This window comes from Ammospiza nelsoni, chromosome 17, assembly GCF_027579445.1.
Source record: "Ammospiza nelsoni isolate bAmmNel1 chromosome 17, bAmmNel1.pri, whole genome shotgun sequence".
NCBI lineage: Eukaryota > Metazoa > Chordata > Aves > Passeriformes > Passerellidae > Ammospiza > Ammospiza nelsoni.
Window position 1 is genome coordinate 10,420,460 of NC_080649.1, and position 26,948 is coordinate 10,447,407.

Below are 26,948 nucleotides of genomic sequence, written 5' to 3' on the forward strand. Positions count from 1 at the left end.
TTTATTAACTGTTATGATACAATGCCATCATTTCTTCTGGGTCTATATATGTTTATTTAGTGTGCTTCTGCTACTGGGATTTCAGGCAGCTATGTCAATACAAAGCCTTCTCCTTTGAATCTGGAGCTGAGGAATTTTTTCAGTGTCACATTCCCCAAGAGATTATGCTGCCACTGCTGCTGAAAAAGCCAGCCATAACAACCAACCAACTAACCCCAAAATCCCCTCCAAACCAATGCAAACATATAAAACAGTATTGGTGTCTTGTGGGTAAATCACTACAAGTAATGTATGAATAACAGTGAATTTCTGCCCTTCAGAACACATCTCTCTATAGGATGGACATCTGAACTTCTGTCTACATCAGTCTTGGGCTGAATTTCTTTCAATTAAATACACTGAGAATTCAGAGCAATTCAATGTGAATAACTTCAGACCACAGAGATGGGCTGGGGGATGCATTGTCTTTTTCCCAAGACTTTGAATTGCAGTTCTGCCTCTTACTGTGGGGATAGCCCTGTCAGCTTTACACTAACAGTGTGGAGTTTTGATGTTTTTCAACGAAATTTTAAAAAATTTCATTATTTTGTATTTTATTTTGTATTCTTCTATTTGTCCCTATTCAAAATACTAATTAATTCATATGTCTTTTAAAAACTGTTGAAAATTAAGCTAAACACAAAAGAATAAGAACATAAATCCTTTTTCTTTTGAAATTACTGAACTGAATATTTACCAACACCTTCAAAGCTTTCATGTGTGGTTTTGGCATTAGTGGAATTTATCCTCATGGCACAACACCACTGTGTGTAGCTCCAGTTTTGGGAGGAGCTGACAGGACTCTGGAGGTCTGAACAGGGGAACACAGATTGGATGATTTGAGTATTTGCTCTGAGTATTACTCAGTGACACAGTAGTACAACGCTACCCACAGAGGTGATGTGGGTTTGTTTAAAATGCTCCTGAAAAAATGGTGAGGTTTTCCAAAGTGCCAGAAAGATTATTCAGGGATGTAACATGGAAGCTGTTAAAAATGATGTCTGCATTATAATTCACACATCAACAATATTTTGCTTTGTCTTGAGCTGTGAACTTCCTTGAAATGCCCCGAGTCCCCACGCTGCAAGCACAGGATTCCCACAGCACTGGCAGGGCTTGGTGCATGGATCTCCTCATCCGTGCTGCTGGTGACTGCGCTTGTTGCTCGATTACTGCTGGACAGACAGCCCATTAATTTTCCAATGAACTTTTCCTCCTTGCCTTGCAGGTTTATGATGAATGTGACGTGGGAAGGCAGAGATCTGTCCTTCACAGCAGACGGGTACCAGGCGCACCCCAGGCTGGTGGTGATCGTGCTGAACAACGAGCGCGAGTGGGAGAAGGTGAGCGCGGCTGTGGGACTGGGGATGGATTCCTGTCACAGCTCAGGGGTCCTGCTCCTGCAGGTGTGCCACAGCACTCAGAAGGGACCATTCTGCACCATCCTGAGTATATCTGATGAGCTTTAACAGATCAGTGAAGAAAAGCCATGTGGAGTTCAAATTTCTACGAAACACACTTTGCATTTCCAGTTCTTCTTAAAATTTAGTAATGTAAAATGGATAACTGAAAAATGTCCAAAAGCTTGGTCCTCAGCTACTTGAATTTGGATGGATTTTTATATCTTGACTATTCCATTTCTTTCATTTGTTTGATTTTGTGTTTTTTAAGACAGATAGTTTTTATAGTAAAAGCGCACTTAAAAAACCCAACTGTGAAGTTCCTGTTGAATTGGAGAATAATCCTATCCCTGTTTACCTAAAAAATTCAGAATCTTGACTAGTCCAGGTAGACAAGTGATCTCCATATAGACTTCTATATAGACTAGAAGGAAAAATGTTGTAGCATCAATGTTAATCATATATGCAAGTAGTAAATGAAAAAGTTTATCACGAGCATCATTTCTTTTAAACTCCAGTCCCAGCCTGTGATTGTTTTGGCTCTGAGTTTTGCAGGCTGTGGCCCTATGTTTAAAAACTTGTTTTAAGAAGCTGTTTTTAATATAAGACTGTAGGAAAACATACATCTAAATCATCCACCAGTTTTATTTTAAATTCATGAAACATGATTCTGCATTATCTAAATTGCTGCTGAAATTTATGAATTCTTTTTGTTATAGTTTTAAAAACCCATTGAATCAGCTTAAAACTCCAGTTTATAAGACTACAAGACTTTTCATGATGATGAATAATAATGACAAAATCAGAATTACTGAAGGACATCTCAATAAATATGCTAGTCATGCAGAAACACATAGAGTAGTCCTAGATTATGCTGTGTATTTCTTTATGTTCATATGATGCAAATTTAATTCTCAGGATAAATTTAATCCTCTCCAAATATGTCAATCTGAATCTTTGGAGGAATCATTTGCTCACTAACTGTTATGAAAATTTCTTACCCTATTTTAAAATTCTTCAACAGTCTGCATATCATGTATAATGTTCTGGAAAAATATTACACTGCTTGGGGAATATTATTTGCATGAGGTGCCAAAGGAAGAAAATAGGCTCAAAGAGGCAGCCAACAATGCTTATGTTAAAATAATTTCATACATTTTGTACCTTGAAACTTCTCTAAAGACACCATTCAAAGGACAAGGAGGGATGGGTTTGGTTTTTTTTGGAAAATAATCTAACAGCAGCAAGGAAATACTGGATATATGAATGAACATTATTCCAAGAAATAACTGGAACTGTTTTTAACCTTCCCGTGAGTCCCTGTCAGAGGATGAGGTTTGGGGTGGGTTGTGCAGTGCCTGCCATGGTTGCAGGGCAGCAGTGCCCACTCCCCTGCAGTGCTGGGCTCCCTGGAGGCTCATCCTGGCCTTGTCTCTGCAGTTTTCCAGCTGGTGAATGCCTTCCTGCTGTCTGTCAGGTTTGAGGGGTTTCTAGGAGGAGGAACAGCAAGGGATGTGTGTGCTGGTGTGTGCCCTGGTTTGGAGCCCTGCTGGTGCCCAGTGGGGTGAGGAGTGAGGGCAGGGCAGCTCTGGCGCTGCTCCAGAGGGGCTGTGGAAAGGGGCCAGCTTTAATTAGGAATTCTGTCAGAGGGCGGACGTGAGAGGCGGCCAAGAACGCTCTGTCACCTCCAGGCTGATTCTCCTGACCACAGGCTGATCCTGCCTCTGTGGATGAGGACAAATAAAGTGACTGATCAATTGTCCTGGCACGCTGGATGTGGCTCTGGGCTGTCTGGGCACACCCCACATCTTTTCAGCAGTGTCGCCGTGCACTTCAGCTCCATTGACGGAGGCCCTTCTCTTCCACATGGTTTATTTGAGCAGTTCTCTCCAAGTTGCAGGTTTTACCCCATATCTCTTAAGCAATTTCTTTCCTCTTGTTCCTTTCTCCTTGAGCTGTTTTGCTCAATTTCAAAACTGTCAAAGTTACTCATCTGAGATCTAACATTTGCTGCCCTGAGTTTCCAGACAGGCACTTGCTTCTCCTTTCTCTTACAGTGTAGCAGGGATATCACAGAATGGTTTTATTGAAGTCTTATTAAATATCCTCAATCCTATATGGAAAAATCAAGTCTTATTATCTAATTAAATAATTTACTCATGTGAAAAAATGACAGTGCAACAGCCTGTAAATCCTCATAATGTAACTAACGTGCATACTGCAAGTAGCTAATTTATTATTTATGTAGAAAGAGTAATTGTGTTTTATGTGAAGAATTTTTTACCTGGTATTCTCCTAAAAATTCAAGATTTATTTTTAAAACCATTTTTTCTTTGTTTTTAAACTACTTTTATTCAAATACAATTTTTCTTTGGTTTCAGAATTTATATACTTCACTTAAATCTGAAGGTTATAGAGAAGCTGGAGAACATTTATCTCACCCCTCAGAAAATAAGTTATTTTTTCTTTACTCAATATTGAAACTCTGAGGTGGTAACTTCACATGTAAGTGGGGTTGGCTGAGGCGTTTGTCCCATATCAGATGCTGAAGAAAGCTGTTTGAATGATAATAGTTTGAAGACTGAAAAATCACTTTTTGGGCATGTTTCACAGGCATCCAGCAAGATATTTTGACAGATCCTAAAGCAGCTCTCAAACTTCTGACACCAATGTTCAAATTCTTGACAGGCAAAGGGGATGCTGTTCTCAGGCAAGAGATTTTTAAGAAGACAAGCTTAATGTGCTCGTTAAAGTGAAACTTGATAAATTTACCAGAGTTAGCAGTATTGCCCAAATATCAGCAAAGCACTGCTGGATCACTGTGCTGGTGCTTAACAACCCTCAGAGGTTCAGCAGCCCCAGCTGCAGCTCCCCTCTTCATGTTACATCAGAGAGGTGGGACCTGCGTGTCTCACCTGGCCCATCAACTTCACAGTCTGTTAGTCTGGCTTTCCCCCTTTTTTTTAGCATATTTTTAATGTGGAAATAAACAAAGTCAATCCAATATATTAAAGTCATATGCTAGAATATGATTAGCAGTGGCAAAAGTAGGCAGTTTAATTAGCAGTGTGTATCACATATTTTAAGTGAGGTGGGGAAGACTGCATTTAAAGATGAGTGTGTTCCATGTGTAAAGATAATAAAAAAAATTACTGATGCTCCAGGTAGATGCAGATAAAGTTACCATGGTGGTCTGTATTCTGGGTGAATTTGTGTACTACATGGCACAATTGCTAATGAAACACCACTGCAAGAACTGTTCCTTTAAATCCAGGCTTATTCTAAGCAGAGCCTGTCATCTTTAACTTTCCACTAATGCAGGATTTAATGCAGAACTGGATTTTTCTCTGGTTAAGTAGCATATGCCAGGTTTACAGGCTCTGTGTGGGGTTGTACACATTTGTATCTAAGTAGGAAGGAGTGGGCAGAGGGTGCATGGTTCCTGCCTGGAATAAATGAAGCAAGGTCTTCATGGAGAGCTCCATCTGGCTACCAACATCCACTGTCATGTAGCCCAGAACAGACAGCTCCTGGGGCTGGCTTCACTGGGCAGGAGCTGAGAAACCCAACCCAGTCTCAGGCAAATTTCTGACAGAGCTTTTTGTCAGAGTACCGTGGCGATAAATACGTCATTGAGGTGCTCCATGGTAATTTCTTGTGAAAACTCGATTGATTTAAGCAAGGGTCATGACAGATGAGAAATCCTTGTGTCTCCTGATGGATATTCCCTAACACTGGTGAGAAATGCAGATATTTTAACTAGAACAGATGAAATTGCCTGAGCTAATAATCTGTTTGCTGGGGTATCTTTTGTCAGAAGCTCTGTGCTGTAATGTGATATATTCTTTTTGCCCATAGCAGAAGCAGCAGCGTGCTCTCTAACATCTGTTGGGTTGTCACTCCCTGTATTCCATCCTTGTTGTTTTGTGTATTTAGCCTTGCTGTAAATATGCCTGTCCTGACACTTACTGTCAGCTGAAAATTGCATGTTGTTTCTGTATCAGTGAGCTTCTGCCTAGCCTAAAGGCCTTTCCTTTGACCTTTACTCTGCTGAATTGTTTGAATTGCACCAACTATTATGCAGCATTTCTTAAATCATGTATTCCCAAGGAGGATCCCACTTCTTTGCTGCTGTAAAGGACTCATAACTCCCATGGAAAGCAAAGGTGGTGTGCTTTGCCCCTGTTCTTTACACCTATATATTAGAGAACAGGAAGACTCTGAAGGCAGCTCTCCCTCTCTGAAGGTAAAGGTGTGTCTGTCTGGGTATTTCTGGATAGCTGTAAGGTCTTCACTGAGTGCAGAGGTGACAAAAAATCTTCCCCTACTGGGAGATGGAAGAATGAGCTGTCAATTTGTTTATCTCTCTTTCTTTCTAATGACATAATCAACTCTTAAAATGGCTTCTCTGGTATGAGCCTGAGCTCTGGCACTGCACAGAGTTATCTGGGACATTGCCCAGAACCAAAACTGTACCAGCCCCGGAGGATTTGGTGAGTGCTGATTAATAATTCTGTATTGAAAAATGAGGCTGCAGGATGTGGCAGCTTTTCTTTCTCCTCTTGTTTGTTTATAATCTCCCTGGATGCTGTGTTTTCCTTGGAGCCCTGCTGGGCACAGGACTGGTGCCTTCCTGATGGTGTCAGCAGCAGCCATGAGGGAGGAGCAGGACATTTGCATTCCCCATATGAGAATTTTGCAGCAAATTTTGGAAACTTCAAAGTCTTTAAGTGGATGTCTTCAAACCATTCAGGACTCAAAACCACTTCTTATTAATAAGACATGGAATTGCTCACATCATATTTTGTCATTTAAATTTAGAGTGCCATTGTGAAACATGGACCTTCAGAAACATAAAAGTGGCACAAAGGTTTGCAGCAGGTGGTGTACAGCAGATGCTGTGTCTGGAGGAAGGGTTTTGTTCTTGTGCTTTGTTCTGCAGCTGTTATTGCTAACCTGACAAAATCTATTTTAGCTTTTTAGTTATTGATTTAAAGCTTGCCATAGTAGCTCTTTCTTTTAAGTGGAAAAGTGTAATGAAAAAATAGTAGTAAATAGTTTTTCAATAAAGCAAGATAGGCTAGATTTTTTATTTGCTCAGCACTATTTTCTTAACTGAGACAGCTCAAAAAGTATTGTTGTGCAATATATGTGTGTTAAATGTAAAAGGAACATCCCTGAAAATCTTTCTCTTTTGAAAGGTTTGGCTGGCTAGTCCTGGGAGTGCATTTAGTATCATTGTTGTCATGTAACATTTTTTCCAACAAAGGGATGATGGGTATGTGCTGTGTACAGCTCCCATCTGCTGGGAGGAGGGTGACAGGACTGAGGTATTGGTTTGTTTTGGGTGAGATATGCTGGTGGGACAGAATCTCTTTCTGTGCCAGCACTGGCACACAGGGAAGCTCTGCTCAGGATCTGGCCTTGCTCTTTTTCTCTGGTTCTCTGTGAGGTGTGTGAGCAGGGCTGTGTTAATCATCCTCGCATTGTTCAGAGACTTCTTTGGGATGCAGCAGGAGGGGGACTCTGAGGTACAGCGATGTGGAACTGTGCAGGTCTCTGTCTGCCACACAGAAACACACCAAATTGTTCATTCTCACTCTCCTTGGCTGCAGTCTTCCAAAGATAACAAGGCTTGGGTGGGGTGGTAAAAGCACCTGTGCAGCTGTGCCAGAGTCAGATGTGGGGAGCTTTAGGCAACAGTGGATGAGAAGAAATGAGCACCCTGTGGCTGCTACCTCAGTCTGACTTCAAACCCGCTCTTCCGTCCTCTCAGCTATTTTCCTCTTTCCTTTTTGCATCCTGTGGAGATTAAACCAAAGGGAATATTCCAGACTGCATGTGAAGTCAGAGAAAATAGCAAAGAATGTGCAAGTTCAAAATAAATATAATGGTTGTATGTACCATTGCATGACTTTACTTGAAGATGAGTTTTGCACCTACCATAGTGAATCAACAGTTTGATGTGTTGATAAAACTATATTTTTAATGTAATTTCCATTCTTTTGGCTGTAAATGAGGATTTCTATGGTTTGGGACACAATTTGTCCCAGAAATGTTTCTATTTCTTTTGGCAAGTGAAGGTCACCTTCTGTATTTCTCTGGGATCAAACTCATATTTATCATCAATATAACTAGGAATGAAGGAAATTTTTTATAAGTCTCTGGATATTTTGTGTCATCAAATGGATATGTTGACAGTTCTGTAATGGAGCATGTCTGCATTTTTAGTGTGTTACCCACAGCTTGAATTTTCTTTTTAAAAATTTGGTTTACAAATACATACTACTGTGTTTACTACCTCAACACAGCAGTTTCATAGATGCAACTCTCAAAATAAATAAGTGTTTCTCCAGATTCAGGCATTTAAATGCGTCTGGTTATATCCTCCTCAGAACAGTAAAATGGAGTTGCTCCCACTGAAGTAGAAAGGATATCAGAAATGATGATATCAGAATATCATCAGCTTTAGTGTTCCTCTGTTAATAACACCAGAGCAATCGCTGTGTTCTTGATAGGACTTGGTGACCTCACTGGGGTGGTTCCAGGTGCTCCCTGTGACAGGGATGCAGATGCCAGGGGTGGCTGGCAGGGGGATGTGCCCCAGGATCAGGATCTGCCTCCTCCCAGCATCCTGCCCCGGGTGGTTTGGGATCTGCTGCCCTCCTGACCACACAAATGCCATCACGTTTCCTTGCTGATGTGTGGAATAGGCAGACAGGCACATTTTCCACTTCTGAAATCCCTGGCATCCCTTGGCACGTTTGCTGTTTGTCTGAGGGCCTGGGCTGGCTGGAATCCTCCCATTCTAGATGGTCACCTCCATGTTGTGCTCAGGGCTGTGACGACACCGTGTGAGCTCACGTAAGCCAGCACACGCTGCTGGCACTGCCACTGCTCACCACGCCTCCACAATTAAACTGGTTTCTTTATAGAAACAATAGATTGTTCCCCTGGGGCTGAACTGGCTTTTCTCCTAAGGGCTTTGGTTAAATTTCATACTAGAAATATATATACACAGTAATCATATACAGAACTCCCATTGATTTAAGTGAGAATTCCTACTTCCCTTGAGATACTTTGAATTTCCTAATTTAAGTGAGTAGAGATTTGACATTTCTGCCTCCTACATGAAAGTTCAGTAAAACGACTTATAAACAGGATGGAAAGAAAACTGCAAAGGTCATGTGCTTATAGGCTTCCCAAAATAGGAATGGATATAAATCATGTTCTTTGGGAATTTTTGTGATTAATTTTCAAGATTTTAGAAGACAGAACATAGGTAAAAATTTTAATTTTTTTAAATTGCCTGAGTCTCTGATTGTACTGTTAATTCCGACCATTTTCCTTGCAAAATAAATATTTGAACAGTCTTATGATTATGTTGTCATTTGTTTAGCTTAAGCAGCTCAAGAATTATTAAAATGCATTAGGTTTATAAATTATGTGGATTGCTAGCTCATTTATATTATCTGTCATCAGATAAAACATGTAATTAGATTTCTGGATAGAAAGTAGTTAAACAATCTGAGGAGGAAAACACTAGACTCAAAAATATTTAAATCATAAACCTCCTTCTGGTGATCTGGAAATGGAAAGAAATGTGGGTTAATTTAGAAGGGATATTTTTAATAGTAAATAAGCTGGAAATTTTCATGTGCAGTGGGGTTTGCTTTCTTAAAAGCACCCAACAGTTGGAAGGATAAAATAGTTCCTTCTAATGGACAATAGTTATTTCTAATGGAAATTCTTACTAAAAATGTGGTTTGGTCTGGCTCTAGTGGAAGCCTGGGTAAAGGCTTTTACAATGGCTTTTCAATGTATAAGAACACAAGAGTCTTCTCTTTGGGAAGATACTGAAATGACATTGTGATATTTTGGTTATTGGTCAGATGCGTAGGTGTGAGTGTGCATTAGGGTTTTTGTTTGGGGTTTGTTTGTTTGGTTGACTTTTTTAAAAATATTTTTTTATTACTTCAAATGGGTCCCGGTTGCAAATAGAGTATCTGGTTGCTGTTCTGGCTCAAATAGAAGAGCTGAATGTCAAGTTTCAGTGCATGTAGCACCAGGGGATAGATGGTGTTAACTGATAACACCCAGTTGTTATAAAACAGTTACCTATTAGAATAATGTACCGTATTTGTCTTTGCCACTGTGCATTTTCTCATTTCATGCAATTACTAATAAATTTTAAAGTAATTTTAACAGCAAAACCCCAATCGAACTGTCCTGGCCATGTAATTCCCTGTACCTGTGTCCCAGCCCATTTAATATTGGCTCCCCTTTGTCCAGCACCATCAAGCAGCTCTGAGCAGCCTGTGGCTCTTGGCCTTGCAGGTGGGCAAGTGGGAGAACAACTCGCTGAGCCTCAAGTACTCGGTGTGGCCGAGGTTCAGCTCCTTCGCCGACAGCGACCCCGACGACAACCACCTGAGCATTGTCACCCTGGAGGAGGCTCCCTTTGTCATCGTGGAGGATGTGGATCCCCTCATGGAGAGCTGCCAAAAAAACACCGTGCCCTGCCGGAAATTTGTCAAACTTAAGTGAGTAAATACACAATGCTTCCTTTTCTTTTCCTGACTGCAAAATAAAATCCCTTCCCTTCCCTTCCCTTCCCTTCCCTTCCCTTCCCTTCCCTTCCCTTCCCTTCCCTTCCCTTCCCTTCCCTTCCCTTCCCTTCCCTCTTTGCACATCCTTCTTTTTAAAAAGTTGAGAGTTTCTGGTTATACACGTGTAAGTCACATTGAGTTATTAACAAGGTAGTAAGTTTATAGTAAATGCAAAGTCTATGAGAATCAGCCCATTTCAGTCACATGGAAGAAGATTGTGTTCCAAAATGGGGCTGTTTTAATGAGCCCTCGTTGAGTTGTTTCCAGCTATGTTGAGATACGCCTGCTTTCATTAGTCTGTAACAATTTGAAAATGTCTCCTAATGAAAATGTTAAGTTTATGCTGAAATTTGGTATAGAATAAACTACTCCAGCATAAAATACCACTGTGACTTACTGTCAAGAGAAAAGTCCCCTTCTGTCAATGCTCCATAACTTCAGAGCAGTCATTAGAAATCAGTGGAAGAGTTTCCACTGTACATTTGTCAGTGGTGTTTCACCTGCTCTATGCCTTGATCTGTGTATTTATGAACTGAATATAACAGGATTTTTACTGATCAGGTGTGAGGGAATATGATGCATGTTTCTGAAGATTTCCAGAGGCTGCTAAATGGTTGTGCACATGCTTCCTGAAGTCCAGAGAAATTTATTTTTTAGTTAAGTTCTAAACTACTTTTATTTTAATTTTAATTTTTTCTGAAAGGCTGTAAGATACTGCCTTGCCTTCTGAAGGTGCATATACTAAAAGGTTCTAGAAGTCCCAAAATGAACATTTCAGAAAAAAAAGTGAAGAGAAAACTTACATCCTTGCACTTAAAGGTGGCCTGAAGTTCACCTTCTCCTGGTGCAGGGAAAGGTGCACTTTGAGACGATGCATCCATTTCCAGCACGGTGAACTGCTGGGCCTTTTTATAGTTTACATGTTCTTTAATGACTAAATGACATGTAGTCTGATGTCTTGAGAGTAAAAGTAATAAAAGTTTAATCTAATCCTAAGAGAGAGATTAGTAAGAGCAGGCTGTATGTCCTGATGGAGCAGTGCAGAGCGTGAGGCTGGATCCTGGAGTAGAAGGATGTCATGTGAGGTAATGTTGTTTCTGTCTCACCAAGCAACTCTGTCATGATTAGCAGGAGCTGCAAACACCATATAGCTATAAAAGCATCCTGTGGGTTATTTTTGCCTTGATTCAGAAAAACATGGTCATTTACAAGAGTGGCAAAATGTTGTTTCACAGTGTGCTGTATCTTGCTGTTGTGCTGCCTCTGTTTTTCCCAGCAGGAATATTTATGTGTGTCTTCTCTGTTGACAGCAACAAAACTAATGAGGGAACAAACGTAAAGAAGTGCTGCAAAGGATTCTGCATCGATATCCTGAAGAAGTTGTCTAAAACTGTCAAGTTCACATATGACCTGTACTTGGTGACGAATGGGAAGCATGGCAAAAAAGTCAATAATGTGTGGAACGGGATGATTGGTGAAGTGAGTTCTCTTTTGGGTAAAAGAGTTCCTAAGGACTCAGTGATGTCTGGTTGGGCTCTTTGGAGGAGGGAGGAGCTCTGTGCTGACCCTGGTGTGTGTTGTCCCCGTGATCAGGTGGTGTACCACCGGGCAGTGATGGCCGTGGGCTCGCTCACCATCAACGAGGAGCGCTCGGAAGTCGTTGACTTTTCGGTGCCGTTTGTGGAGACGGGGATCAGTGTCATGGTGTCACGGAGCAACGGCACAGTGTCACCGTCTGCTTTCCTAGGTATGGTCCCCAGCCCGTCCAGATAACCTGACTGCATTTCTGTGGAGTTGGGTAGATTTAATTGTGTGTTAAGATATGTAGTGCATTAACACAGTTCTGCTGAGTTTTGAATTTTACCTTAAGGAGTTTGTGCTGTGTTGATGTGCTGATTAACATGATCATTAACACATGGACACAGTGCTGTTGGTTTTGGACACTGACACTGAAAACCAAAGAGTGATTTCAGCATGAAAAAGAATCCCCTAAAACCTTCAGTTAGGAAAATTACATCCTCAACTTTGCTTCCTTACATACTAACTTATGCTTGTTTAGCCCATCATAATTTGCTTAATATCTTTTTAATATTGACAAAATGATTGAAAAACCCATTGTAGAGTTGAAGAGCAACTTCCTTATCTTTAGATATCGTTTAAAGCTAGTTTGATAACAGCTGAACACCACACTACTGCACTGGAGAGCTGAGTGTTTTCTCCATTGATGCATCTGAACAGTGGAGATAGAGCAAAGAAATGAAAGGCTGGGCAGACAGAAGGTGGGATGAGGAAATAAAGATTCTGGGCTTCTTTTCTTGCATGCTTGTGCATTTTTCCTTTCATTGTTTCCCTCTCCTCTTTTAGTGTTTATAGTTTCTTTTAATGTTTGGCCTGAATTTACCTGAAGCTGAAAAGAGAATCAGCCATGAGGTGGTTCAAAAGTACCCAGAATGCTGTTATGGTCTTCATAATGTATTTGGGCCTACTGTTTATAAAGATATTTTGTACTGGAATAGTGGCACTAAAACCATTAAGTGGAAAAAGAAATAATGAGTATATTCCAGATATCTTAGGGCACAGTTTAGAATCTTCAAGTCCATTGGGTCTGCAGTGAGACCAGTCCTAAATTGCTAAGTGGAAGTTCTTCACACCTCTTGAAGTTGCTCACAGACACAGAAGAGCAGATTAGTAGTGTAATATCAGATACAAGCAGGCAAATAATTGAATTTTCTTATACAAGAATCATCATTTACCTACAGGACTTATTTCTCATATCTGTTCCATAAAAGAACATTACAGAGATGATGCAAGTAAATATGACACAGTGAGTAATCAAATAATTTCCCAAATGTGGTGATACCTAAGTAGATTTTGCTGATGTTTGATATGAATGAAAGACTTTAAGTGAAATTGCAAGAAACTGTACTTGTAATAAAAGTACTCAGAGAGTATCTTTATTTCTTTGAGTCATTGAGTTGTAAAGTTCATTTTTTAAGTTGCAGTTGCAGCATGTTGAAATGACCATTGGAAATAAAAATTGGGGTATTTTCTAAAGTGCAAGTGCAGTTGATTTTTTACTTCTCCCTTACAAACCTGTTTACAGCCACCACCAAAAGAGAAGCTGCTTTTGCATTTTTCGCAAGCAACAGAGTTATTAGATTTCTAAAATGCATTTAATGTTATTGGTTTAGTTGGATGTGTATATAATTCAAAAGAAACAAAAAAAGAACCCCTTCTCATAAAGCTCTCTAAAATAGCTCTACTTTTGAAGAAATCTGATTTTACTGCACCAATAAATCAAGTCTGTGCTCTGTTTTTTCCAGGCATAGATGAAGCTGCCAGTTTGCTGGAATTGACTGTGTATTTTGATGAGGTGTGTGTAGTAGTAAAATGTTTTGCCTTGCAAAATACTATCAGGCAGATAACTGAATTTATTCACAGACTGATTTTGTTTCAATTAAATAACTGTCTGAGAATAGAGTCACCTTATGTAAGACTTTTAAAAGAGTTTAAAAAAATCTGTCAAATATAGTACTATTTTTGAAGAGTAGCACTTGATTACAGTTCCTGAAATATCTGGGTTTGTGAATTGTTTCTATGAATGTGGACAAGTACAGGATTTTTTGTTGACTAGATTTTTCCAGTCAGTTGTTGTGCCCAGCAGATCTGAGTAACTGATGGGCTGTGACAACCTCGTCCTCGTTATCTGCTCTGTTCTGATTCTGATGTGTCTCCTTCAAATGAGAATTTTATCCATGGTAAAACATTTTCACATTGTACTTGAGATAATATACGCTAGATCTACAAATACTTTTTTAATGATTCTATGGAGTTTTAGTTCAACTTCATTTAAAAACCAAATAAATAAAGTAAAACCTTAAATCTCCATGTTTGTATTTTTCAGAGGGAGAGTTCATAAGAGAGCTCAGTTTTTTTTTCTGGAGGCATTGATGGAATACAAAATCTATGCCCCTCTTTATTTAATGTCTTCCTTAAGTTTGATTTTGGTGGTGGGAGGTAGGACTCAGAGACACGTTTTCCTTGCTTGATATTCTCTGTTGTCAGTCATTTGAAATATACACTAACAAGTCACATATTAGTTTTTTTCTGCCATATTATAGCTTTACTGAAAATTCCTTTAAAACCTGCTGCTTGCCTGAGGGAAGTTCCCGTCCTGTCCTTTGAGAATCAAAGCACAGTGCTGAATGTGTAATTGGATCTCTGATATGACAGGAAGATCGACTTTGTTATTCAGTTGATTTTGTACTTGCTCAATCTTACTGCTTGCTATCCCAAATAGCTTTTTGTTTTCCTATTGCTTCTATTAATTCACCACCTCATTACCAGACTCCTTAAATTATTAAAGAGAATTCTGCTTAAACTCTTGTTTATAACTGACTTTTGTGCATTGGCTTATTTTGCCCTTTGCCTTCTTTAGATTTTGACAAATTACCATTGCTGTTTCTACACTGTTGCTTTTGATAAGGGTTTTATCAGCCTCGCTTTCTTCTGTGAGAATGCTGTCAAAATATTATAGTAGTTCTACATGAATTCCAATTTAATCCAGTTGCTAACTGAATTCAGAAAATATTTTTTAGACTGTATTTGGCTACATAATGTCCCTTTCCTGGCTGCATCTACATAGATCTTTCTCTGCCTTCTACAAATTCTGTTATTTTCCTAACTTTCCATTCTCTCCCATACAAATGATTACAGTACTTGAATGAACCTCATACCCTCTCTTAAAAATAAAATAACTAATTGAAAAAATACTGCTCCTTTGCAAGGGGAAAAGAGTTTGGTTTAAAATGTCCCTGCTTTGCCTTAGTTACCATCCAAAAGCACCAGTGGGGCTATCTGTTATTTGGTCTTGTCTAAGTCACAGATTTCTGAAGAAATCATAGCAAAGACAAAAGATCTCATGGATTTTCTATGCTTGGACACGAATTATCACATTTCATTCTCTTCTGGGTGAATCATCTGAATTTGGGCAAGGCTGAGATTGGGCTGTTGGGCTTAGAACATTTCAGCTCTCAGTCACTGTCCTTTCCTGCAGTGAGGGAAGAAGTTTCAGTGATTCTAATCTTAAATTCAGAAAATGAAAATGCTACAAGAGAGGAACTTCTTGGGCTTTCAAAAACAGGCAAAACATTGTAACACACTAATTTTCTGTAATTTCTATTGTTTCTTGGTTCTGTCCCAATTAGAAATAGTATACTAAGATTTGCTTTCTCACACTTCAGAGCATGCTCACACTTGCTTTATTTGCACACGTTATGATGTGAAGTGCCCCAAATAAGTTGGCCTGACAAAGAGATATTATTTTGCTATGCTCATCTTTCTAACAAATATCCTTGTACCAAAGCAGATACCACAGGTACTCCTGAAATGACAGAATCTTTGGCTGGGAAAGATGATATTTGATATTGATATGGAGTCCTTTTAAAAAGTTGGTGCTTAGTCTGATATTTGAAGCTGCTTCTAGTTTTATGCTACAGCCTACTTCTTTTACGTAATTATGGTTCTTCTGTCTTTCAAACTGACATCCAATTTTCCATAAACCCTTTTGATTTCAGTAATTTGCTCCCAGATGAGAATGAGACATTCAGAAGGATGTGGTTGCAATTGATAAAAATATCATCTTCATTGGTGTTAGATGAAAGTAAACACAGAGAGAAAAGAATCCTTAAACAAAAGCGTTTAGTTTGAGTGCAAGTATTTATCTTTCCTCCTCTAACACTTTTTGTTGGATAGAAAATGAGAGAGAAGTCTACATCCTTGAATTACCAAGTGTATTAAACATATGCTTAATTGCTTTTGCTTTGCAGAAACACAGTCACAGTGGTTGGACCATTCTGTTGATAAATTTCTATAATTCAGGATGAATAGACACAGCAACCTGGTTGTGGACTGAATAAGGAGCAAGTCAAACCAATTATGGGCCACTCAGTGTCAAAGAAAAGTGTGCAGCCTTTTGTTTTTAATTACAACTTACATTTCAGCTTTTGAATTTATGGATTTTGTCTATATATACTAACAGCAGTTCATTATATATTGCTTAGCTATTTGCTTAGTTATTTTTGTTGGGAAAAGCTAACGTAGAGGAAGCTGCTGGGCTTGCCTGGTGAGGACATTAGAATTCTTGTGTTGTGACTGGTTTAATGAACTGTTTCTGTTTCTCCTGTTTTGCTGCAGAGCCTTTTAGTGCTTCTGTCTGGGTGATGATGTTTGTGATGCTTCTCATCGTGTCTGCCATGGCTGTCTTTATATTTGAGTACTTTAGTCCTGTAGGATACAACAGGAACTTAGCACAAGGGCGAGGTAAGATTTGCATTTTACTCAACTCTATGTTTATTAAAAAATATGTATTTCCCATCCCTGGGTCTCCATCTTTTAAAATTAACATAACATAGGAATAAAACAATGCAATTAGCTATTAAACTGTTTATGTTCTTCATTTAAAGTATGGTTTCTTGAAGGCTGATATGCTCATGTTTATAATTCCAATTCAATGGAATACAGACAGGGAGCAGGGTAAGTGGTATCAGAGTTTTATTCAGGCAGTGTGTGGTTAGTACATGGCATCAGTCATAAAGTGTCAGCAGTGAAATATGTTCCACTCCTGGCCACTACAAATTGATGGCCAGTTCAGAGAAATTTACCTGAAATCCTGTGCTCTGCTGTCCAGTCTGAAAAATAGCAGTTACACTGTCCATAGTTCTGTATAGTCCCTGTAAATATCAGAATTCTTAGCCTTGAAATGAGGCCCCTGGCAGAAGGGCATCTCTCCTTTCTGTGTAGCACCCTCAGTTATAGAAACTTCATTTTCAAAACAGACAAGCTTTGTTTTAACTCTTTCTCAGTGAAAGCTGCACTTTGACTCAAGAGTGAGGATTTCATATCTCACCATGCCCTCATCCTCCCATTTCTTCAGTGACATTTCAGAGTGCAGCCTTTGTTAAAATTTCTAAATCATTCTTGCCTTGTTTCATAACAAGAGATCTTCCAGCTTGGTGAACACAGTTCTGGGCACTATTAAAAGTGTTTATTCTAGACAATGGCTGGCTTGTTCCCTGAAAAAGTGGATTATTGTAATGTTCAGATGATGTTATCATTTTTATAAAATGGTAAATGTGTAACCTCTGTCTGAAATAAACACTGTGTTAAAAGAGAAGTCAAAGGTGAATATAGACACTGGGGATCCAGGGGCTTGGCTGTTCTGTTCTATGCCTGAATTGATTATTTAGTGCACTTACAACTACAAAGACATGTTATGGCACTAGACCATCCCAACTTACCTCTAAAGACTTGCCACTAATCTAGCTGCCAATAATTTCAAACCTGTAATAGTAAAAAAAAAAACCAAAACAAACAAACAAGTTTATCATCTCTCATTTCCCTTGGCATTTTTTGCAGGATGAATCTCAGTGGTAACATAATCCCCAGTGGCATAAACAGAATTTTAGATTGCTCCCTTGGCATATAATTTCTGTAATACTGTTGTTCAGAAAAATGCACATTATTCCTGTATCAGCCAGTCCTTAATATGTCTAGAAGGTAGTTGCAGCTCCATTGTGTTTATTTTACTGCACTCTATTTTCCTAGTGCTGCTGCAGAACAGGAGCATAATCTGAGATGTAGAGTTTGGCTGCATTGTGAAATATTTGCACCGCACTAGAGAGCATTTCTACTGAAATGAGAACATGCACTGAGTATTCCCACTTAGGGTTTTATTATTTTAAGAATTGTTGAATTATTATTAAGATAAATTATAGTTTAAATGAATAGCTAAATCTATATTTGTAATGTGCATCCCCTTGGATAAAGGGACAGGGCAGGGAAGGAGATAAAGTTACAGATTTTTGCATCAGAGCTTATTGACTAAATTGCAATTGAAGTGAAAAAAGGATAATTATAAGTAGGCCAAATGAGTCACAGTCAGGGGAGTTCTGTTTCTCTGCACTGAGGGTGCAGGGAGTCTGGGTGATGAGCAATGTGTGATTGCACTGTGCCTGCCTAGGGCTGGGTGAGAATAACTGCCCTTGGTGCTCCCAGGCTCCATAAATGGGGCCTTTGGGGTGGATAATGACATTGTTCATTCACTTCTGCCCCTGGGTGAGCCTGGGGGCAGCTTTGGGGTGAATTAAAAGATGACCCCAAATAGAAATAACAAAAATTACAGCATGGCTTAGCTGGGACAGAATTTCACCTGCAATGTCAACACATTTGGAGCCACAGAACAGACTCTGAACATGTGAGGCAGCCGGAGCCTGGCTTGCTCTAAATTCCCTGTCTATAGAGGTACCTCCTTTGTTCTGTCTTTCTGATTCATGCTCTGAGTACAAAGGTGCTTAAAAGTAGGTGACACATTCACACACTTTGATCTTAAAAATGCTTACATAATGTTCAAAAAGCATAATGTTGGATGACTGGAGATGATAAAAATAATTTGGGTAAGAAAAGTACTAGAATTGAATCATTAAGACTTAAACCTCCAGATTTCCATTTCACATGTTTGCTGGCACAGAAAACTGACAGGGCAACAGTGTGGCACATTTCTTCCTGCAGGAGACACACCAGCCTGCTTCTCCTCCAAACCTATCCTTTCCATTTTTGTCTTAAAAATTTTGAACCATATGCCATGCAGAAAAATGTTGAATTATGCTTTAAAAATGTGGAACTCGTTGTGATTGCAATGGAGGGTACCTATGGTAAATCCTGTGAGTAGATTTGGAGTACAGTGAATATATATATATATATACCAAAATATTTTCTAACCATGTCTCTGGCACTAATGGGTTGTCCCTGCATGGTATATTGGCAAGGTTTAATTTAAGTGCAGCTGAACTAAGTGCTCTTTGAACTTTCAGATCCCCATGGGCCGTCCTTCACCATTGGGAAGGCAGTGTGGCTGCTGTGGGGCTTGGTCTTCAACAACTCTGTGCCTGTGCAGAACCCCAAGGGCACCACGAGCAAGATCATGGTGTCAGTCTGGGCTTTCTTTGCTGTCATCTTCCTGGCCAGCTACACTGCCAACTTAGCTGCCTTCATGATTCAGGAGGAATTTGTTGACCAAGTGACTGGGCTGAGTGATAAGAAGGTAGGTATTCAGCTCAAAAGATGTCAGTGTGCATTCTCCATAATCCTTCTACAAATTTGTACTTCGTGGTAAAATCTCTGAGCAAGATAATGAACTAAAACTGGATGATTTCCTTCTGAGTGCAAGTGCAAACTTTACTAACAAACCTAAGACACAAAGCATGAAAACATCAGTCTATTTTTAAAATCTCTGCATAGCCTATTCAAAAGTAGCTGCATTAACTGAAAATCACCTTTATTTTATTACAAAAATCAATTAGTGCTTGGTTAAAAATAATGCCTCACCAAAATAAAAAGCATGAAAAATTTTGTTGGATATTAGTAGTATATTAATAGAAAAAAAGTCAATTTACAGAATTATTGTGATGGATATGCACAAGATACCTGAAGGGCATGCTTTTGTTAAGTCTGTGCCCAGTTGTTTGAAAATGAAACTAAATATTGACATTAAGAAGAAATATTTAAATATAGTATAGCCCAGGGGACAATTTCACAAAGGTTTTTTTTCTCAAAGGACAGAAAATAAAGGAAAATGTTACTAAAAACAAACCAGAAAGACAACATCTCAGCCTTGTCTGTTTTTTTTTTTTTTGTTTTAACTTCTTTTTATTACAAGCCTTTGATTGATTGCCTGATATATCAAAGCAAGCATGGTTAAAGGAAAGCTAAAAAGAGACAAGAAATGATAATAGTTTTGTTTTCACTTAATTGTATTGTCAAAACCTTTAAAAGAGCATGAAGATTGTTAAATATCCCTCTATTTTAAGATAATATTCTTAGAAGAGGCAGATAAATGGCATTGTCTCTTGGGATTAAAGAAGAAGAAGATTTGAGAAATGTCTTTCTGCCGTTGGTGAGAGAGAGCAGAGGATTTGGTGAGCAAGAGCAGAGCATTTTCCTGGGCCCTGGTTTTTGCAGGCTCTGCCTTCACCTGGCACCGCAGTGGGCTCAGGTGTGACTGACCCTCACCTTCCCCTCCTCGCTGGCCACAGGGCTGGAAATGTCAGTGCCTGTTCTGTGGCTTTTGGCCAATAACTTCCTCAGGCTTGTCATTTTTTCTATTCTGACTGCTAAGTAGGATTTCGTTTCCACAAAGAGCAAAATAAAAATAGAAAAATACTTGAATGAGAAAATACCATCTGTTCTTGTGTGGTCTGCTGATCATTTATTTGATCTGCCACCTTTGTTTCTATTTTTTGGTTCTTCAAACTTTGCCTGAAGCACGTAGATATAAGGCAGGGAAGCCATGCCTTTTCTGATTAAATAAAAAAAGTTAGAACTCCAGAACAGCAATGAACTATTTAAGAACATTCTTCTTGTCATACATAGGTTTTGCCTCCTCCACAATCCTGAGGTTTCTTGGATTTTAAAAAACAAAATAATTTGGGATAATTTATGGGAATGTAATCTGATTGATGGTAAATTGTTTTTCTCCCCTCTTTCTTTTTTTTTCCCCCTCTATGTTTATACAGTTCAGTACAGAACTCTCACCCTTGCAGGAAGCAAAGCAGTCACAGGCAAGGGCCAGAAATGTGGGTGTAATCAAATTTGAATAATTAATACCTAAAAGTTCACTAATTTTTTTTTTTTTGCAAAAATTAAAAAAAAAAAACCAAACCCCACTTCTGGGCTTGTGAAGTATTCTCCTCTCCCACTTTTCCCACTGCCATACCTGAAGAGTCAAGCTCTTCTGTCAATGCTGTACTGCCAGTGTAACAAAGTGTTTCCAGTTAGAGATGCTGGGGTGTGATGGAAAAATCAGGAAGAATCAGGAAAAACGCCCCTCTCTCTGAGCAGCCACCCCTGACCCTCAGCACTCAGTGTTGTCCCATTCAGGAATTTTGTTGCCCTCTGTCAGCTGGTTCACCAGATTTGCTGATGTGATGATAAGGTGTTATGTGGGATCTCAGCACCTCAGGACTGATGTGCAGAGTGACTGAGACCACCCTTGGGGGGCTTGGAGGTCCTGGAACGTTGCCAGAAGTGTCTGGTGGCTGGGCTTTGATCCTGCACGGGAGACGACACCTGTATGAGGATGGGAGGATTTCACTGGGGTAAATGGTGAAAGGATAATTTAATTAGAGTGTGAGACACAGGGTTTAGGATTTCTGTACAGGGGGGTCTAGAGAAGTAAGATAGAGGAATTGGGGCATGTCCTGTCCTTCTTCTTCTTCTTCTTGGCCTCCATCTTCTGTGGTGATGGTGGCACTTTGGGATTGGTTATTACTAAAAGTGCACTGGTCAATAAGGGTAAGAGGTATTGGGGAAAATAGGTAAATATTGTATACGTAATTTTGAGTATAAAGATAAGTGACCACCCCGGGGGCTCGCAGTGTGCTCATGGCTGGCTGCTGTGCAGACCTCTGTCGGGCCGAGAGAAAATCTTTTAGATAAAAAACTAATAAACACTGAAGACCGAGAAAAAACCTGAAGCCTCTTTTCGTCCTTTGGAGCGCAGGCTGCCCAAGGCCACCCCGAGCCTTTCCACGTCATTAAAACAGCCGAGAAACCAACAGTGTTATTTACCCCTTATGCTTTAAGACCTCTTTACAGTTTCCTCATCCCTTGAAATGCTGCTCATGAATTTGTGAATGCCACGTCACCAGAGTGTCACCCAGGAATCCATGGCACAGCCTGTTCTGGAGTTAGGAGGGGTGGGTGTTCACAAACTCAAATGATTCAGCAAATGAGAGGAAAATTATATTTTGACATTCTTGTGTATGTAATAGATGTTCAAAAGCTTTGTCTTCATCAAAAGGAACAGAAAATTAGTCCAAAGTATCCAGCAAAGACTGAAATTCGTGGCTTTTGTACTTTTGAGACCTTTTGTGCCTATTCCATGCAATGAAACAGAAAAAATTGCTGCAGGAGGGTGGGCAGCTGTGCACAGAGCTGTCTCAGAGTGTTGTTCTGCTGGGGCTCTGCCTCACATACACACGGCCCAGGAGCTGCTCTTCAGCTTTAACAGCAAACCTTAACGATGCCACTGACAGGCAGGAGATTATTTACTGCTTTCTAATATTTTAGTAGTGTTTCCTGAAGTTCCTTAAAAACTCCAGAACAACAACAAACAGCTGCTCTCAACACCAGCCTTTTCAGGCAAGCAAGTAAATCTTTAAATTAAGTCATTATGTAATGTTTCTGGAAGACTTTGCTGACTTAATGAGATCTCCAGTTTTGTTAAGGCATATAGAAAAAATAAAATAAAAGCAAAAGACTGGAGTTGTGTTCTGTAGGGTGGCAGAGCAGGGGGAGACAAGAGTGAATTGGTCACTCTTCAGAGTAACAGGAGACCTCTCCTCTGTGACTCAAACAAGGGCCTTGTGCATTCAGCTCAAGAGTTCTCTCCATGATTTAAAAGATCAGCATTTCATGAAATGTCTAGGAAGAAAATTATTTCCTAGCAAACATGACATATTTTGTTTCTCATCATGGGGCTTTAGGGAAAATGAATGCATATAGAGCCTTGATTTATTTTTTCTTTTCTTGTCTCTTGCCTGCCATAGAGATCTTTGCTGCAGTCACAGACAGTGACAGTCCTGTCTGCTTCTCCAGGACGTGGAAGTTCACAGAATATAAGTTTAATATTATTGATGAAAACTTTTTGCATCTCAGATATGAGTGCGGTGTTAGAAAAAGATTTAAACCTCTTTCTTCTTTACAAGTAGTCTGTGAGCAGCAGTATAATAGCAGATGATGGTTTCAAAAATAATCTCCTCGTGAGTGATAAAATTTGTTGGTTGGTGCCAAGAAATTCCAGGCTGTAGATGGGGTTTGGAACTATTAATCTGCTTTTTAACTCTGTGACTTTTGAATGAACTTGGGCTTTTTATTCATCCTTGTATTCTGCAGAAATATTTTTGTCTGCCATGAAAGTTCAATTTGAACAGATGTGTTAATTCTTTCAACTATTCCTGTGAGAAGAAATGCCTGCCAACATCCTAGATTAATATGAAAGTTTTTGAAAACTGAGAATATTTAAAAACAAACTCCATTTTGAAATCACCAGAATTCTCCACCTTAAAATCACTGTTTCCCCAGTTCTCCTGCCATTCCCCCAGTTCCCCTGCCATACTGGGAACTGAGCTTGCAGAATGCTCCCCACAGATGAATTTCCAAAAAATCCCAGCAATATAAGGAGCAGCAAGTCTTACAGGTCTTGAAATTGGCAGTTCTATTTTTTCCAGTTCTATTGACTGGAAAATTTAGGAGACACATGAAGCCATCTCAATACATCAGAGACACATTATCTCTAGATTTAAATAAAGTTCATAGCAAGCTATGTTTATATCAGTAGACTCTCTGGACATATATTTAAAAGCAGGGTTTGTTTTAGTGCTGCATAATAAACTCAGAAAGAGAGATAGCAAATATAGACTAAGAATCATGAGTAGTGTACAGTGTAATTTTGGTGCAGGGGTCAATTACTATGTGTAAAAGTAGTAGCAAAGTTATAATTTAAACAGTAAAGCTCTGAAAAGGGAAAATGAGGAAAGTAAGACATCTCTTAGCTAAACAAATAGAGAAAAATAGAGTTCATTCCTTTATGCTTTGTCAAAATATGCTTAATTAAAATGAAGTATTTAATTGTAGTTCTGTAACAAGAAAATGGTGTTGCAGCAATAATTTCACAGTCAAACTTTGATGGAATTGAAAATACTCCCAGTTTTTGTATAAACCCATTTGTATTCTCTTTGCAAATTGGCACTGGATCTTGGGAATGCTTGATGCCCCGAGACCAAATGTTAAAAAGAGAGATATTTCACATGGAGCCCCAAAGGAATCAGCAGCTGTATAAATATTAGGCATCTCTTGCAGCACAGGATATATAGATTGCTCTTCTGACTTCAGCAATAAAAACAGAGTGCATTTAGAGTGGAGTTCATGGGTGACTGCTTTTATCAATGCTCAATTCAATTTCCTCATTAGCCAATAGTTCCTCTAATCTGAGTGACCTTTTTAATTTGTTTCTTAAAGAGACATTTTCATCCTAAATTGTCACTTGGGTTTTAAAGGAAGATGTTGAAAAGGTGCATATAAAATTTTCAGATCTGTTAGCAAAAAATTTATGTGGGATTATTTGAAGGATTGCCAAGTGTGAAGCCTGCACGTGCCCTGAGCTATTGCCATTCCTTTGCAGATCGCCCCTGGCTGGTTCATCTGTGCTGATGCAATAATGATAGAGTAAAATTGTAGAATAAACCTCAATGTCCTCAAGCAAATGGTTCATAGTTATAAATGGTAGGGGTGAACAGGGACTAGGATTACAGGTGTGGGAGCTCCAGAAGCCCTTCTCATATCAGCCTATGGGTTCTGAGCCCCTGTGGAAGCTGCAGGAGCTTTTATTCCCCTCCAGTCATGGGTAAGGAAACTCCTTCACTCTGCCTCTCCCTGGCACTCTCCAGGACTGGGGCTCCCTGTTGAGTACTGAGGATGATCCTTTTCCCATCTTCCTGATGGGGAATCACAATGTCCCAACTGAGATGGAAGCGTGAAATTACTATCAACAAAATACTCTTTTCCTTTGGTTGCAGTTTGCCAGTGTGCTTGGGTTCCCTGAGAGATGTTGGCAGATGAAGATCTGCTCCAGCTTCTGTTGTCCTGCCAAAGTGCAATGCATGGGAGAGAGTCACATTTGAGTGGCAAAATGGAGCTGGTTTTACCTTGGATGTAGATTATGTTCACTTTGTGTGAAGACAGTTTCTGGTACAGTAGACCTGAATTGACCCACAGATTTGCCTAGAAGAAAATTTAAGGCAATTGACACAACTTCTGTCTTTTTAAAGCTGAAATTGCCCTTCTTCACATTTTGGATGCCCGAAACACTTTGTTTATCCCCTTTATCTCCAGTTTCAAAGGCCTCATGATTATTCACCTCCTTTTCGGTTTGGGACGGTCCCAAATGGAAGCACGGAGAGGAATATCCGGAACAACTACCCTGACATGCACCTCTACATGACCAAGTTTAACCAGAAGGGAGTTGAGGATGCCTTGGTCAGCTTGAAAACTGGGTGAGTTTTTTTTTTCCCCATGGTTTTTAAAGAATACTGTAAACTTTTCAGAAACAGAGAACTATTGATCTGTACTTTCTGTGGTACTGGACAGACTGATGGCAGGCTGCTGTGTACTACAGGGTGCTTTTTTTCCCTCTAACTGCACTGTACAGTTATCAAAAAGGAAAATGATTGACTGTGATTTCTGTGGTTGTTTTAAAATTACATGGTAGCTTCAATATCCTGTGAGAAGTAGTTTCAAAGGGCAGAATTAATGTTTCTTGAATTTGAACACAGTACAGTCTGTAGTTATAGGCAGTGCTGCCTAATCCTGCTTCTGACAATCTTGGTAAATATTCTGATAAATATTAGTGTCCTTCTTTCTTAAGATCTGAGAATTTAGTCTTGAGTGCCATCCATCCTTTTCTGTCTGAAGTAGCCCAATCTGCTTGTTTGGACAAAGAAAAATTTTCGTTCTTAATCCTCCAAAGGTATGAGACTGACTCATTGCTCATATATTATTCATCTGGGTGGCAGGCTCTAAACATTTAGCCTTGATAGCAACATGATTATATTTGTTAAAAAAACAGTAATAATATTAGTTTCTCAATATAGGATTTTAGGTTTTGTTTTGAGGTGAGAAGTTACTTAAGTGGGTTTATGTACTCTAGAGGCTGTTTCAAGGAACATCTCTCCTTATTTATGAACACAGGAGATGTTTCTTCCTATACTAAAATACCCTGTTTTGATACTTTTTGGGGAACTGCTTATCCTTTTAATTTTTACTCCCGTTCTGCCAAACCTGTATGGCAATATAATGTATTAATTAAGCCAAACACCTTGAAATCTCGAAATCTTTTCTTAGAATAAAGGCTCCTTCTTCAAAAAGTTATCCTTCCAGCTGCTTCCTTCTCTTCCTTCTCCTCTCTCCTTGCTGCTGTGTGGACTCAGTGTGCCTTCATTTCTGCAGGCACTCTCAGTGGCACTGCCCAGCCTGTTTGTGCCATGCCAGCCCAGATGTGTGACATTGGCGCTCTCAGCTGGCACTGCCCAGCCTGTTTGTGCCATGCCAGCCCAGATGTGTGACATTGGCACTCTCAGTGGCACTGCCCAGCCTGTTTGTGCCATGCCAGCCCAGGTGTGTGACATTGGCGCTCTCAGCTGGCACTGCCCAGCCTGTTTGTGCCATGCCAGCCCAGGTGTGTGACACTGCCTGAGACCAGCCTTGCCCAGGGCTGCCAGGCTGCAACTCCTGCTATGACCCAGCCTGGGCAGGTCACATTTCCTGGGTGACAGATGAATTATGCATTAGAGATGGACAGCTGGATCCTACCATTCCTGCTGGGAATTTCTGAAGAAGGAGATGTCCTGATTTCAGCCATTTGTAGGACTTGTTCTGCTGGATGGACAGTTTATTTAGGGGATGTAAACTACTTGTACTTTTCACCAACCATTTGTGCTACTGAAAGCCCTGAAAATCTGCTGTTAGCTTGAAAATCAGGCCACTCTTCAGACACTAAAGTGTGAAAACAGGGGGGCCAAGCTGACTGCAGGGCTGCTCAGGATGTTCACTGAAACTCAGGCTGGCTGCTCTGGGCCAGCTGATGGTCCTTCTCAAGAGCTTTGCTCCTTTTGACAGCATCAGCTATTCATTTTTGACAGATTCCTCTTCCCCTGCTGAAGTTTCTTTCCTCTTGTGAGTGATTTCTCTGTGTGGGTACCCCCAGGTGTCTGCCTTGCTACCCTTGGCTGATATTTCTGTAGCAGATGGTACAAATAAACTTCTGGGTCAGTACAAGTAACTGCTG

The 26,948-nt window shown here is 39.8% G+C and overlaps 1 protein-coding gene across 1 annotated transcript in view; it reads left to right on the top strand.

The window, feature by feature from the left end:
* The window catches only part of GRIN2A (glutamate ionotropic receptor NMDA type subunit 2A), a 189,892-nt gene that overhangs the window by 126,025 nt on the left and 36,919 nt on the right, over positions 1–26,948 (top strand). The window contains exons 4-10 of the mRNA XM_059484215.1: positions 1,268–1,382; positions 9,777–9,982; positions 11,359–11,527; positions 11,642–11,795; positions 16,244–16,369; positions 18,919–19,148; positions 24,998–25,158. Of these exons, the coding sequence (XP_059340198.1) occupies positions 1,268–1,382; positions 9,777–9,982; positions 11,359–11,527; positions 11,642–11,795; positions 16,244–16,369; positions 18,919–19,148; positions 24,998–25,158 (1,161 nt within the window). The remainder of the gene's footprint in view (positions 1–1,267; positions 1,383–9,776; positions 9,983–11,358; positions 11,528–11,641; positions 11,796–16,243; positions 16,370–18,918; positions 19,149–24,997; positions 25,159–26,948) is intronic.